General features: G+C 38.8%; 1 protein-coding gene across 1 annotated transcript in view; it reads right to left on the bottom strand.

The window, feature by feature from the left end:
- Positions 1–1,011: 1,011 nt before the first annotated feature.
- The window catches only part of Hapstr1 (HUWE1 associated protein modifying stress responses), a 30,694-nt gene continuing 17,475 nt past the window's right edge, over positions 1,012–14,230 (bottom strand). The window contains exon 4 of the mRNA XM_048433181.3: positions 1,012–3,374. Coding sequence (XP_048289138.1) covers positions 3,130–3,374 — 245 coding nt within the window. The 3' untranslated portion in view covers positions 1,012–3,129. The remainder of the gene's footprint in view (positions 3,375–14,230) is intronic.

Below are 14,230 nucleotides of genomic sequence, written 5' to 3'. Positions count from 1 at the left end.
TCAGCACTAGATACATAAGACCCTGCCTCCAAAAAACAACAGCCCACAATCTAATACAAATATATCACTAATAAATGTCTCTATGTAGACCATAATCATAACCTAAAACTTTACGACTCTGTGCACAGTACTTCTCTAAGACTAACCAACCAGGCTGCCCACATCTCCGAGTTTCTGAAAAAACCTCGCTATCCTGCACCTCTGATCACAAGTTAGCCATCCCTTCTTAGATCTAATCAAAGTTACTGGAACTTGATGACCAAAATAAAACCAGACAAGCTATTGTCTTTTTAGTATGTTCAATGATTGATTGACTCATTTTCTGATTTAAGATATATGTCACTACCTCAGTCAGGTAAATGACACCGAAAGTCTTTAGATTTAGCCAAATATCCAATTAATTTTGCTCTGTAAAATACTAACTTGAACCCCTCAGTGATATTCAGAACGCTGAAGTGGAGGGATGAACCCCAGCCTCTTCCTGTCAGGTTATAGTTAACAAAACTTCACACACTACCTAGAGACTCAAACTCCAGCTCATGACAAAGACAGAACTCCCCCACACTCAAGTGCTTAGCTTCAAGAGCAACCCATTCTCTTCTTGATGAACTGAAAAGGCCAGGCAAGCACCTAGCCAGTAAACTGCAGCACTCAGGCAACCAAAGCAGGAGGATGGTATGCCTGAGGTCAGCCTGAACTACACAGAAGGCCTGTCCAAAAAATACAGCAAAAGTCAAAAAAAGTCAATGTTTTTTTTAAAGAGTACTATACAAAAGGGTCTTTTTTGATGTTCTGCATCTAAACTGGCAAATGGAAATTTCCAAAAGATTCTGAACTACGTCAGACTAACTTTGCTGAGATTAGAAAATCCTTCACTTTTGTACTGGTGGGTCTCAGGGTTACTCTATTCTGGTAGAATCTGGAAACAGAGACAGAGAGGAGGGAGGGGGCAGGCTAACCAGGTGAGGAAGGTACTAGATATTAAATGCAATGGAAAAAAGTAACGGATGCTAAAGTTTTTAAAAAGTTTAATGGAGCCAATAGTTCGGCATATAAATTGTGTTCTGGCAGACATTAGACCTGCTTTCTCTTACCAAAGAAAATGGCACGTTTTATCAAAATTTGACAACTGAGAGTAAAGGGCACTGAGATTCAGCTTCAGAGCACCAACTTAAACCAAACAATCAAGAACATCGTTATTCAACTTGGACAGAGGAAACAGGACCAAGGCAGGAAGAAAGATGAAACATGTTCCTCGGTCTCAAGTCCCTTAGGAATAGGAGTTCTGTCTTCTTGTCGGCAGCCATCACACCATCAAACCCCAATTCCAGATATATATTCACAACCACAGAAAAGCAAAAGTGAACTCCATAACTTGGTACATCCCAAGGGAAGCCTGGAAGTACTTGTGATGCACAGGCTTGTCCATTTAAGGTAAAACGACAAATTGCTGTAATTCTTCCTGCTTTTCAAACAAATAAAAGAAAGCTCCACTTTTGCAAAAATTGAAAAATACCTTATTTTCATTCCTAGTTTGAATATGGATTTCACTGTCTTAAATAAGGGCTATACCTACAATGAATACAGAATTCAATTCACACAACATTCCTAACATTCCACTCACATCCCACTCAGTCAGTAATGGTTAACTTAGCAAGGTCTCTTCACAGAAAGGTATTATTAAATGGCCGACAAAATTGCAAACTTTTAACAAAGTGCTGTAATTATCAGAAAAACCCTTACACTGATTTGCAATGGTTATTAAGGATAAAAATAGAAGTAACTGAACTGGACTACAAGTTTGCACAGAAACATTTTCACTGTCCTACTTGATATATAATATCACAGGATAGAATGGATCACAGTGCCTGGCAGGCTGACATCAGTCTTCTAAATAGACTACCATTCAGTTCAGGTAGTAAAAATGCAGATGAAACATGCTCTAAAATGTTGCAGCTACAAGAGGTCTTATATTTACCCAAAGACGACTCTGAGAGCTTTTATTTGGGTCTACCTAACATCTAGAGAATCTCCATGCGATCATCTTTTCCAGAATGAAATTCCAAACTGCACTTCTGAGAGGAATGGAGGAACAGGAAAAGTTGGATTTTACTATTTAAGTTATGTTCACATTAGTAGCAGATAAAACATATTTATCATCTTTCACCCACTATGACAACTACACACAGTAGGGCATCCATAAAAATTAAAAAAAAAAAAACCTAAAGAATAAATACCTACTCCCACCATCCATTTCCTCTCACTACTACCAAACCAAAAAGGAAGCCCACTCTCAAAGATCATGACCCATTTTTCAGGTCACTCTGAATGCAGCTTGTGTTTAACCAGAAGTAAAGTGCCTGGCATAGGAAGTAGTACTTGTTTTAAAACTGAGTATCTGAAGCCTACAGGGTTATTCTGGGAACAGGTTAATAATATTGCTATTTTCAGAGCACTAACACACACAAAGTGAATCCAATAAAGTTCTGTGTATTGATTCAGTATTAAATATTACTTGCATGACCATCATAGCACCTCTTTACATCTCACAATCACCAGAGTTAGAACTGTTTTGAAAACTGAAAACTGGGCATAATCTGATAATCAGAAATTGCACGCTAAGGAAACCAGGTGCATGGTTAAGTGTGGCCACAAAAATGGAAGCCTGCAGATCTGGCTTACTAGCCAGATCAAGGTTTTAACAATTGTAGGAACCTGGCAATACTGTTTAAGCAAAAATACTCAACACAGCAGGAAATGGACCAAAAAATAAAAATAAGAAAGCATTCTATAACCAAATAAACATCTGATATTTCCTTTCCCTTTGAGAATAAATACAGTTAAGGTCACTTTTAGCCTTGGAACGGATATGTTTGCCTATGATGATCTTGCTAATGACTACACAATTATCTCATGTCCTCTGCTAGGATTATAGTTTGAGAAAGCCATAGTTACAGGAGGCATCTACTGTAAATACCTAGAACTTCCTTTTATGGCAACCAATAGAGAATTCACTTGTCTTAAACAGTGAACAAGGGAAGATGGCCTCATGTTTCCTTTGCAATAATAGTATATGTTGAGGATCGAGTGGCTTTCAAGCAGCATGGTGGGTGTGAAAATGTCTGCAGTTTAGAGCATTCTGTTGCGTTTATGGGTTGGTGAGTCTGTAATGACATCGCCACACTGGGCTGAGGTACGCTTTCTAGTTCCACCATTGTCCAAGTGGAGTGCCATTTCTTCTGTTATGAAAGTGTTCAAATCGACATCATGGAGTCCATTTCTCCTTCGACTAGCATTCGGTCCACTGCTTACATGTGTAGGAGAGCCTGGGGTACTCGAACGCACGCTTATACTAGCCATTGCACCACTAAGACCTAGGAAGAAGAAAAGAGGTTTTAGAGTTGCTCAATTAGTCGACCCTTCTGAAAGCAATCCACTCTATTTTCCATGTTGTCACAATGTCAAAGAGTGCCTGCTGGCGTTCTTTGTAACGGGTCAGCAGAGAATAAATTTATTCTGTAAGGACCAATCATCTGGCTTTGACCTTCATTTTCTTGACAATACAACCATTATTCGTTATAATGGCAATTAGCAATGATGAAAAGCTACATGTATCAAATACTGTGCTAGGAATACAAAGATATGAAAGTCTCCCATCTATACTATTAGGCAAGTACTATATATAATTTACAGACCAGGACAGGAGATGCATGCTTGAAGCAGGGGCATTTTATTTGGTTCAATGTCACCATTCTTGCAATGTCTCTGTAGTGTGTCTGTGCATGATGTATGTAGAGAAAGCAAGAAAACATTTCTAGGTCTGAGTAGGCTTAGTCCAACAATCCTTTTAGATAACGTGACTGTATAATCTATAATCCCAACACTCCATTATTAAGCTTGGAAAATCACTGTTAAAAATGATTCTGGACCACTGGTGGGGATGCCCTGGACAAACAGGGCACTATCATTATCCAAGGTCTGGACTGTATCTGGCAGACACCCTTAAGAGAACAAGAGCCCAAGTCAATACCATCCCCAATCCTTCAGGGATGAAAGAGTAAGGAAGGGTAGGGTTTCATGTTCAGGTTCTTAAGTCTCAGCACTAACTGTTGAACCTTTGTTGCTTAGAACAGGAGTAGTTAAGAAATAAAATACACATTCTGCTCTGAATATTCAGGGTATGCCTGCAAAGCCATGTGCCTGACCAGGACATATAAACTATAACATTATAGTTTAAACACTAGCATGGACAGTCCATCTCCCATTTCATGAATTTCTCCCTCACTCAAATTTTGCCACTACCTGAATAAAGAGAATGATCTAGAATCACTGATGTTTCCAAGAGTAAGAATTCCACCTGATCTTTAAAACAAACTTCGAGGTTTGATCTAGTAATTTTGAATTCTATTTCAAAAAAAAAAAGTTTGAAGATTAAGTGGAAAAACTATGCATCTACCAATTCAAATCTACTAAATCCCAAAGTTGTTCTTACTACACAAAGACTTCTCCCGCTTCCCTGTCTTTCAGTCACCCAACCAGGCCCCGCCCCTCCCTATTCTAACCCCATCAAGATGCACCTTTTTTTTATAATGGTAATCTGGGGAAAAACGAAAGTGTCCCTCTTTATTTACCCCTCTACCTTTCAAAGGCCAGCACTTGTTTGATTTTCGTTTTCTTTCTTTGGGGGTGGGAAGGCATTGATCCTGGCATGCTTCCCAGGTCAGGAATGTTAGTCCTCAAAGTAACCCTAGGATATATAGCTCCCTTCAGCAAGACAAGACTACCATACAAAAGTATCTCTCCCCTCCCCCACACCCTACCAAGGTCATCAGGTAGTTTTTTTGGCTGAGTCTCAGCAAAATAGGGCAAGGGGAGTCCACACACTAATGAACTGTTTGTTGCACTGCCTCCTCGTAATATAAAAATTGTTAGGAGGATGAAACACAAGAATTGCCATTAAGTTCCAGGTGAAGAATCTATTCTCAGAAATCTGTCTCTCCTCTCTCTCTCTCACAGGTCATGACCCTATTCTCAGAAATCTGCCTCTCTCTCACACAAGTCAAGACCCTATTTTCAGAAATCTGTCTCTCACACATACATAATACACACAACTAATTTTAGTTTTAGGGTTCAAGGCTAGCCTGCCTCTTAGACTCACCTTGACAGCTCTTCAACTTACCCTTTTTAGCCTACCCTAAGACTTACTGTGTATCACCAGTATCTATGATTAGTGATTCTTTTTGAAGTCAGGACTGTTATTTTTTTTCCCGACTTTGCTCAGCCAGAGTCCATAAGGCTCACAACTCTCCTGAGATTACTAAGTCTACATTTCTCTTTTAGCCTCATGATGGTGCTTCCTTCCCACTTGATACTTTCCACTCCTTCCTGTCCTCCCCACCTACCAGCTGCTTCCTCAGCTGCCCTATGGGCTTTCCTTCTGCCCCTTTGACAGACAGGTGTATCACATATTGGGAGTTCTTTCACCCCTTAGCTTGCAATCCCTATCTTGTTCTCAAAGGCCCACTCTTATTTCTAACTGCTTCCTGAAGAGCTCAGACTTAATAGCTCCATGAGGAACAACACTTCTTTGTCCTCAACACAGAGGCTTAAACAAACAAACACAAGGAAACCAAAATCCAGAGCTTATACAGCACAATCAACCATCTCCTCCTATGGGCAGGCTTTCCCTATCTACCTGATAGGACTTAACACACTGCTTGGTACTGAATATTCACAGAACTCTGATAAAGAACAATGCTTCAGAGTCCTGCCCCACGTTTCAAAACTCATTGAAATTCAGGGCTACAATTCAGGAAATAAACCCAAGTTGTTGCTGGTTAGTCACTTAAATCAATGCCATCACTTTAGACTCAACTATCCATCCAACTTGCTGATTTTTATTACCCCTACACAGAGACCATTAACAACTTGCTGAGAAAAGCCTGCTTTTCTTCCTAGCCCTATAGGCAAAAACATCCTACTAGATGATATCCAATGGTTCAAAAGCCCTCTGTACTTGCCCTACCTCCTGTTTATCAGTAAATCAGGCAGGGCTTACCCTCTACCTGCATTTTCCTCCTGAAAGCTGGAACTAAAGACATGCAAGGACCACTACACCCAGCCTTTTCTCTAGTGTGTTTGTGTGTGTTTTGTTTTTTTAAAAAACAGGGTCCTGTTCTCTGTAGCTCAGGCTAGCCTCCACCTCACAACAGTCCTGCCTAAGCCTCCCAAATGCTGAATTAAAGTCCAAGTTACAATGAACAGTTACCATCATTTATACTTGCTCCAGGATGCAGAGGTTCTATAGTAATTCTACTGTAAAATCTGAGAGCTGGGCAATAAACTGGTCTACTTCCATAATTCAGAATCCCTTTTGCAAATGAAACTACAAGGGGACTTCAATCAGCCAATGCATACTCTTCATGAATGTTCATGATGGCGAGGACAACTACCAAAGACTCAAAAGCACTCCAGCAAGGAGCAGACTAGTCACTTCCAGCCAATGTTTATTGATTCAATTCTCCATGAAAAAGAAAATACATTATGCAGCAATTTGGCCAATCTGAAAATCCCCATAACACCTGGAAAAGCATCTTTCTCTATAGAGTACTGGTTTTAACTTCATGGTGCATGTTACCTATCCTCAGCTATGACAATCTTTTCAAAGTTTGAGTCACTAATGTTCCCCAAAGAAGACTTTTCACAAGAGTCAAAAACAAAAATTAAGATTATAACCACAGAGGGGGAAAAGCAATTTTAAACAGCCCAAATTTTATTTTGAAAACCAGTGACAGCTAATGAAGCCACTTTCGAAATCTTGCTCTGCCACATGAACACAATCAGCCCATACAAATACAGAAAATCTAAACATGCTTCAGAACTAAAAAACTAAGTTGTACGTCCTTAGGACATACAACTTAATTTCTACCAAAAATGTGTTTTTCAAGCGGACTATAAAAATACCATTTGACAGAAGCAGAATAGGTAGCATTAGACAGAAAAGTCTCAATTATTTAACATAAGATAACAAACTCACGCTTTAATGTATCTGCATCCATTTGAAATGAGTAATATAGTAATTTTAAAAAAAAGCTTAGGATGATTTAATCATTCGTTGAAAACTCCCAGTGGTGTGGAAACAAGTTTACAGTCCAGGTTAGAGAAATCCAGATTACATGGAAATCATTAAAAATAGCACATCACTATTATTTTCAAACCATTTCATCATTTCATACTGTAATATGAAAATGCTGTTTGCATAATCGATTACATAAAATTCCAGTTTCCCAGCATTAAGTCACAGAGAAAGAACAAATCCCCACTCAGAAAACCTCACAGCCCAATTGAGGCTGCCATCTATGCTCTCCTGACTTTCAGCACCAGCCCTAGGGGTGCACAAAATGATGGCAAACCACAAGTTCAGATCCCTCTGCAGACTGCTCAACAAGCATTATCTGGGGAAAAGGAGGGGGGCCTAAATCCCTCAGACTTTGAAGTGGTATCAACCTGCCTGAGAGAGCCCTAAAAAGTTGGCATTCTCTTCCTTTGAAATGAATTGTATACTCAAGTGTGAGCGCTCCCTGTGCAATGTGCTGAGTGAGGTGCAAGCACGTGCAGTGTCAATGTCACATAGTGTTTTTAGAGTTCAATCATTAAAAAAAATAACAATCCTACCAGGAAGATTCTGGTCATTTAAAAGTAGATACCACTCCCCACCCCAATCTGTAAATTGTAATACTGAATTTTTATTGAAGTAAAGCACACTAAATCAAGCCAATTACAAAGGTACATTGTGTCACACCAAGAAAACATTTTCAGTTATACTGACAGCCCAAAATGCTTTCCATTTATCAAAGACATCATTTTTGAAAGACAGTTTTTAATGCCACAGGAAATAAGGTTCACGACGTTAAGTGAGAAATGTAAGATACAGTACCATATATGCAATATGATCAACTGTGAAATAATATTTATACATTGAAAAAAAGACTAGAAAAATTAATCATTTGGCTGTATTTGTTTCTATAGAGTGAAATCACAAGATATTGAACCTTTTTGCTTTTGGTAAATATTCCAAAATGAAACTCAGATAATTCAACTGTCTAATAGCTACCAACAGATTACTAGGGTAATTAAACTGGCTTTGAGATCTCATAGCCTTTTAATTTTTCCACTACAATATCCAACACAATGTTATAACAAGTCCAAGAAAATTCTGTTTTATTAATATTGAATACCTAGTCTATCTCCAATACCTTTGGTTATTTAATATCTTTAATGTACATAAAATATCAACTTTTCATCTAAAATTAATGTGATAAGTGCCCTGCTATAATTTTATTGGTCTTGGATTCTGGTTTGAGGAAAGACAGTGATTGTAAAAGTTCCGTCTAGGCATTTGTAGTGCACACCTTTAATCCCAGCAATTGGGAGGCAGAAGCAGGTAGATCACTGTGAGTTCGAGGCCAGCCTAGTCTACAGAGTGAGTTCCAGGAGAGTCAAGACTGACTGTTACAGAGAAACCCTGTCTCAAAGAAACAGAATAGAAAATAGAAAGCCAGACAGTGGTGGCGCACACCTTTAATCCCAGCACTCAGGAGGCAGAGATAGGCGGATCTCTGTGAGTTTGAGGCCAGCCTGGTCTACAGAGAGTTTCAGGACAAACTCCAAAACTACAGAGAAATCCTGTCTCAGGAAAAAAAAAAAAAAAAAAGAAAATAGGGGGGGAAAAAAATCAAATGCAAATGATTAAGAGATTGCTTTGGTGCCGAAATCTCTTACACAAGCTCCAAGGATGTTTTTTTAAACCATCTGCTGAAAATCTATCAACAGTTCACATACTTCAACAGGAAGCACCTGGCAACAATATTCAACAAACACTACAATATTCCACACACCAGGATTGTTTCTCCTCAATGTAAAAAAAGAGGGGTAGGGATTCGCTTGTGGACCATGAAAGATGAGCAGACAGCAACAAACCCTCAAAGGTTGGTCCTAGCCAGTCCTCTGCCATAAAAAAAAAAAAAAAGCAGTTTCTTCTATATTATCTCCTCACTTTAATAGCTTATAAGCATCTGTGTTAGCTCTCAAGATAAAAGTTTTCATGTTATTGCTGAAGCATCAGAAGGGATGGTAGAATGAAAGAAAGGAAGAGAACCAAGGTAAGTTCTTCCAGGTGCTGTCAAGTGTCCTACTTATCACAGATCTCCTAAATGCAGTTATTTCTCTCTTGAAAAAAATCACTCTGCCACATATAAGTCCAAGAATGTTACAAAATAACCACTGTGAGTCTGTAGGAGAAGAAAATCTGCTGATTCATGATGTCTAAAGTCACACCTTTCCTTTTGGAGTTCTTAATGCTTCCTGTGTGAGGAATTAGGAATTCTAGGTAAGAATTCTTGTCACACTTTATATTACTAAATTCAAATTCCTATGACTGTCTTTTCTTACATGCCCTACCTAGATTCTCTAGAGCCTAGGAGCTACCAAGGAACTTAGCTGACTTAGGCTAAGGATGGAGCTTAGTACATACAAGAAAGTCCAGAGTTCATTCAGAACCACAAGGAAAATAAAGTAAATATCACAAGGCTCAGACTTTTACTCTCCACCAGTCAAATGAACAAACACACACTGTGCCTCAGACTGATCTCCCCTAGGCTTATATGTTTCAGGAGGGTGTTAATTTTACCAGATCAGACATTCCTTGAGATTCATCATTTTTATAATCACCTGTCCCTATGTCTACAAAATAACACCTGGTATTCACTCTAAGTAAATGTTATCTATAGAAAGTACTAACCTACAGAGAGACAACATACACACTTGTATATCATTATACATACATGCATTCTAAACTGCAGAAAACCCACAACAAATCCACAAACAAAACGAAGGGTTTTCAAACGAAAAAGGTTTCAACCTTCAACACTAAGGAAACTTGTCCTAACTTACCAGGTAATCCTTTTTAAAGGTACCTTTCCAAAGACTGGAGTATCACTCAAGGGTAGAGCGCAAAGCCCCTGAGTTTGATCATCAGCATGCATATACACACACACAAAAAAATGCCTATAATCTCAGCAATCGGGAAGGCTAAGGCAGGAGATTCCCTGAAGTCCAAAGTTCAAGACCATCCTGTTCTACACAAGCTCCAGGCCAGCCAAGTATGTACAGTGAGACCCTGTCTCCCAAAAAGAAAGAATGAAGGCAGTAATAATTACAACAAAAGATACTGTTTGTTTCTCTTTTAATTTTATAATGTATCATAATCATAAAGGCTTCATTGTCTGAATTTGCCCAAGTACTTTTCCCAAATCTCACTGCTTTTTTCAACACAAAAATAATTTAAAATTGAGAATATGATATCTTAAACTAAAATGCCAAGTAAGAGCAATAATTCCCACCAGTGCCAAAAGGGACACCAGATCCTGCATGTATAGGCCTGAATTAAAAACAGTATGTACTTTTAGAAGAACCACCTAAGCCCAATGGGTTGAAGTATATTACAAAAGTCAAGATTGTCATGAAAATAATTTTTGGAATGAAAATAGATACCTTTGATTTTTAAGAATCAGTGTGGACCAGAGTCAGTAACCTACAAAGCCCACTTGTGTTATGAGATGACAGAGAGTGAAGCTTTACTAGTTATGAGATTGAGTAAAGTTTGTTTTGGTAACAAGCCTTGCCTCTAGAATGTATGTGCTTTCCTACTCTGCACCCTTGCATTTATCTCCATAACAACAACTCTAAAGGAGCCTAAGGCTCTCCAAACAACACTAGCTTGAACAGGAAAACTCAGAACCAACTTCTCTAGCTTGTCCACAGGAACCAAGCTCAAGAATTTAGCAAGTAATAAACAGGCAAAAACAAAAACAACAACAACAACAAAAAAAAAAAAAAACCAGTAAGACAGGGTTGAAGAGATAGCTCAGAGATGCAATGACTGCTCTTCCAAAGGACCCAAATTTGACTCCCAGCACGTGTATGGTAGCTAACAACCACCTGTAAATCCAGTTCCATGGGATCCAATGGCAATGCACACAAAAGATACACAAACATACATGCAGGCAAAATACCTGTATGTGTGTGTGTGTGTGTGTGTGTGTGATATTTACAAAAATAAAAAATAAAGCTTTAAATTAAGTCTGTAGAGTGATACCTGGAATTCACTACAAGCGAGGAGAAAAGTTGTAGTTGTCAGAACAAGAACATTTAGACAGAATCATGGAGGGACAGGTAGGTAAGCAGTCTAGTTGATTCTCATATACTATCACATAGAAATCACTTTAATAAAGATGGTATTAGATGTTAAGCACATTGCCCAAGGTTGCATAGGACATGTGGCCTGCACATAAAAATTATGCACTCTTCCTACCACAGTAAGTCAAGGATACCAGAAGCTAGCCACCAAACATCCATCCTCAAAAACACTTATCCAGATTCACTGAAAGGAGAATCCCAGACACATAAAATTTTAATGTTTCTTCTAAATTTTTTCTGAAATGATCTCAAGATCTTTCCCACCCACCTAAGTAAGCCCAGGGATGAGGGGAAAAGATGAGTGATAGAAAAAGACACCCTAAAACCATACATAGAGACAAGTAAGCAGGAGCACAAATTTTAGAGCCAGATGGATCCCAAATAACCCATTCTATCACTTACTAACCTGCTCTACCACAACAAAATTAGCCTTTCTCCATCAATGAACAGAGCGGGTGAGTATTAAATGAGAAACCTTCGGGCTTGGTAATACACAGTATACTAAGAAGCCCCAGGTCTGCAAACCCAGCACTTGAGAGGCAAAGACAAGAGGATCACTAGCTAAAAATCCAAAGCTAGTCTGGTATACAAAGCAAGCTCCGAACCAACAGGCTCCTCAGTGAGAACAAGCATCAAAAGACAGACATCTTTTAGTAAATATACACAAAATAAAGAAACTTTTCACATAAAATTAAAAAACTTTTTTTAGTATATACCAAAGACTAGTTCTCAAGAGGACCTGAACAAATCCACCACCAGTTGACATTCCAAGGTAGATCAGGAAAATATCACAAGGACAAAACCCTAAATGAAGAGCTACTTGCTGCTGAGTGAAAGAGAATCGAGTCTTCAATTCCAAGTGGTGAGTCTTAAACACATATAATATACATCGAGGTAAATGAACAGGTTATAGTTATTTATACATGTATAAAAAACAGTAACTAAAAAAGTAAATTTGAGAGGAACATGGGAGAAGTTGGAGGGGGAAAATGGGTGTGTAAATGATGTATATCCATGTATGAAGCTGTCAAAAAATTAATGTAGAAAATTTATGTAGAAATGTCAAAAAATTAATGTAGAAAAAAAAAGGACTACCTCTCATGGTTTCATTCTCAGGACCAGCAAATTCTCAGTTGTTCTAATGCAAGATTCCTTTCCAAGAATGGTACACAGATCACTCCTCTTTCCAAAGGTTCTCAGTCCCCAAGTGCTGTTTACAGTCACTTCTAGACCTCTGTATTTATTCCTATGGTAAATTCAGAAGCACAATTAACCATATTCTTTGCTAGGTTCTATAAAAGCAAAAAGGAAAGGCACAACATGCCCTCAATCATCAGAAAAGTATAGCATCTGAACACAGTGAGACCCTGTTCAAGAAAAGCTTTAAGAATGGAAAGTCAGATGTAATGACACACACTTACAATTCCAGTACTACAGAGACAGGAAGACCACTCAGATGCTCAAGGCCGCCTTTCTGCATATCTATATACTGAGTTGCAGGCCAATCAATATGTTATAGTATGTTACTACTAACTACATTTAAAAACAAAAAAAAAGCACATGCCTGTAAATCCTAGAATCTGAGAGGTAGTGGCATAAGGACCAGGAGTTAAAAGAGTTCTAAGACAATCTGAACAACAGGAGACCCTGTCTTACAGTTTAAAAGAAATGGGGACAATAGACCAGATGTCGTTGTATACATCTGTAATCCCAGCACTCAAGAGAAAGAGTCAGAAAGGGCAGCCGGGCAGTGGTGACACACGCCTTTAATCCCAGCATTCGGGAGGCACAGGCAGGTGGATCTCTGTGAGTTCGAAGTCAGCCTGAACTACAAGAGTGAGTTCCAAGACAGGCTTCAAGAAAACCTGTCGCAAAAAACAAAACAACAAAACAAGAATTCAAATCTAGCCTGTATTAAAAATAATGATGAAAATAGAGAGAAATGGATGAAAAAAAAGGCCATGTCACAAGTTACATGGTCAATGAAAACAGGTGGATAAAGAGATTTGTGAGACATTAACAGTAGAGCTGGAATACTGATCCCAAATCAAAACCAGACTACAATGGGTTTCTATTTGCCCTTGTAGGACAACAGAAAAATCTTAGGCAAGGCAATGACAAGGTTGGGAGGGTGGGAAGAAGAAAGATCATTCCAGTGGTTTTATAAAAGATAGTCTGGCACCTAAATCATGTCAGAAATAACAGCAATAGCAGATCACCCTAAGCCCAAACACACCTCCTCCAGAGACCCTTCCACAAGCCTGCTCATAGCCAAGCTAAACTGTGAGATAGCCCTTTCTGCTGTTCCTCCTCCCAATTTTACCCCACACCTAAGACATTAAGATAAATCATCCTATTGTTTGTCTCAACAGAAAATGGAAGTACCCTTCATCTATCTCTTTCTAGAGAGTACACAAACTGCTTGCTGCATAGCTATATAGAGGAGGAGATTGTATATATTTGCCGAGGTTAGTGTGAAATGTCATCTAATGTACAGTTCAGTGGTACAGCACTTGCCCAGCATGCACAAGACCCTAGGTTGAAGCCCTAGTACTCGGGAAGGAAAAAAAGGGAAATGTCATGTGTAGCAAATGCTCACAGGACACCCTGAAGGATGTGAACCAGAAGACAAAAACATATGAGGGACAGCCAACAGAGTTCTAAATGACAAGTAGAGAGATCTAGAAGTTAAAAGTAAGAGGCCCCTAAAGAGTCTACAGGAAGTGGCAGCTAGGGTTAGAGATTCTGTAAAATCTAATGTAGGTCAGTCAAGGAACCTGAGAAAAAGGTCAGAAACTCAAGTAGCAAAAGAGAACGAAACACCCTAAAAGAGAAAGGGTGTCATCAGAAAGGTTAGCAGAAAATAACCAAAGTACTCTGGGTATTTCTGGTCTACATGAATTAGTGTTTACATAAAAAGGAGAATGTGGTGGGCTGGAGAGATGGCCCAGTGGTTAAGAACACTGACTGTTCT

Source organism: Myodes glareolus, chromosome 9 (assembly GCF_982192425.1).
Source record: "Myodes glareolus chromosome 9, mMyoGla1.1, whole genome shotgun sequence".
In the NCBI taxonomy this organism is placed as follows: Eukaryota; Metazoa; Chordata; class Mammalia; order Rodentia; family Cricetidae; genus Myodes; species Myodes glareolus.
This window is presented reverse-complemented; position numbering and strand designations above follow the sequence as displayed.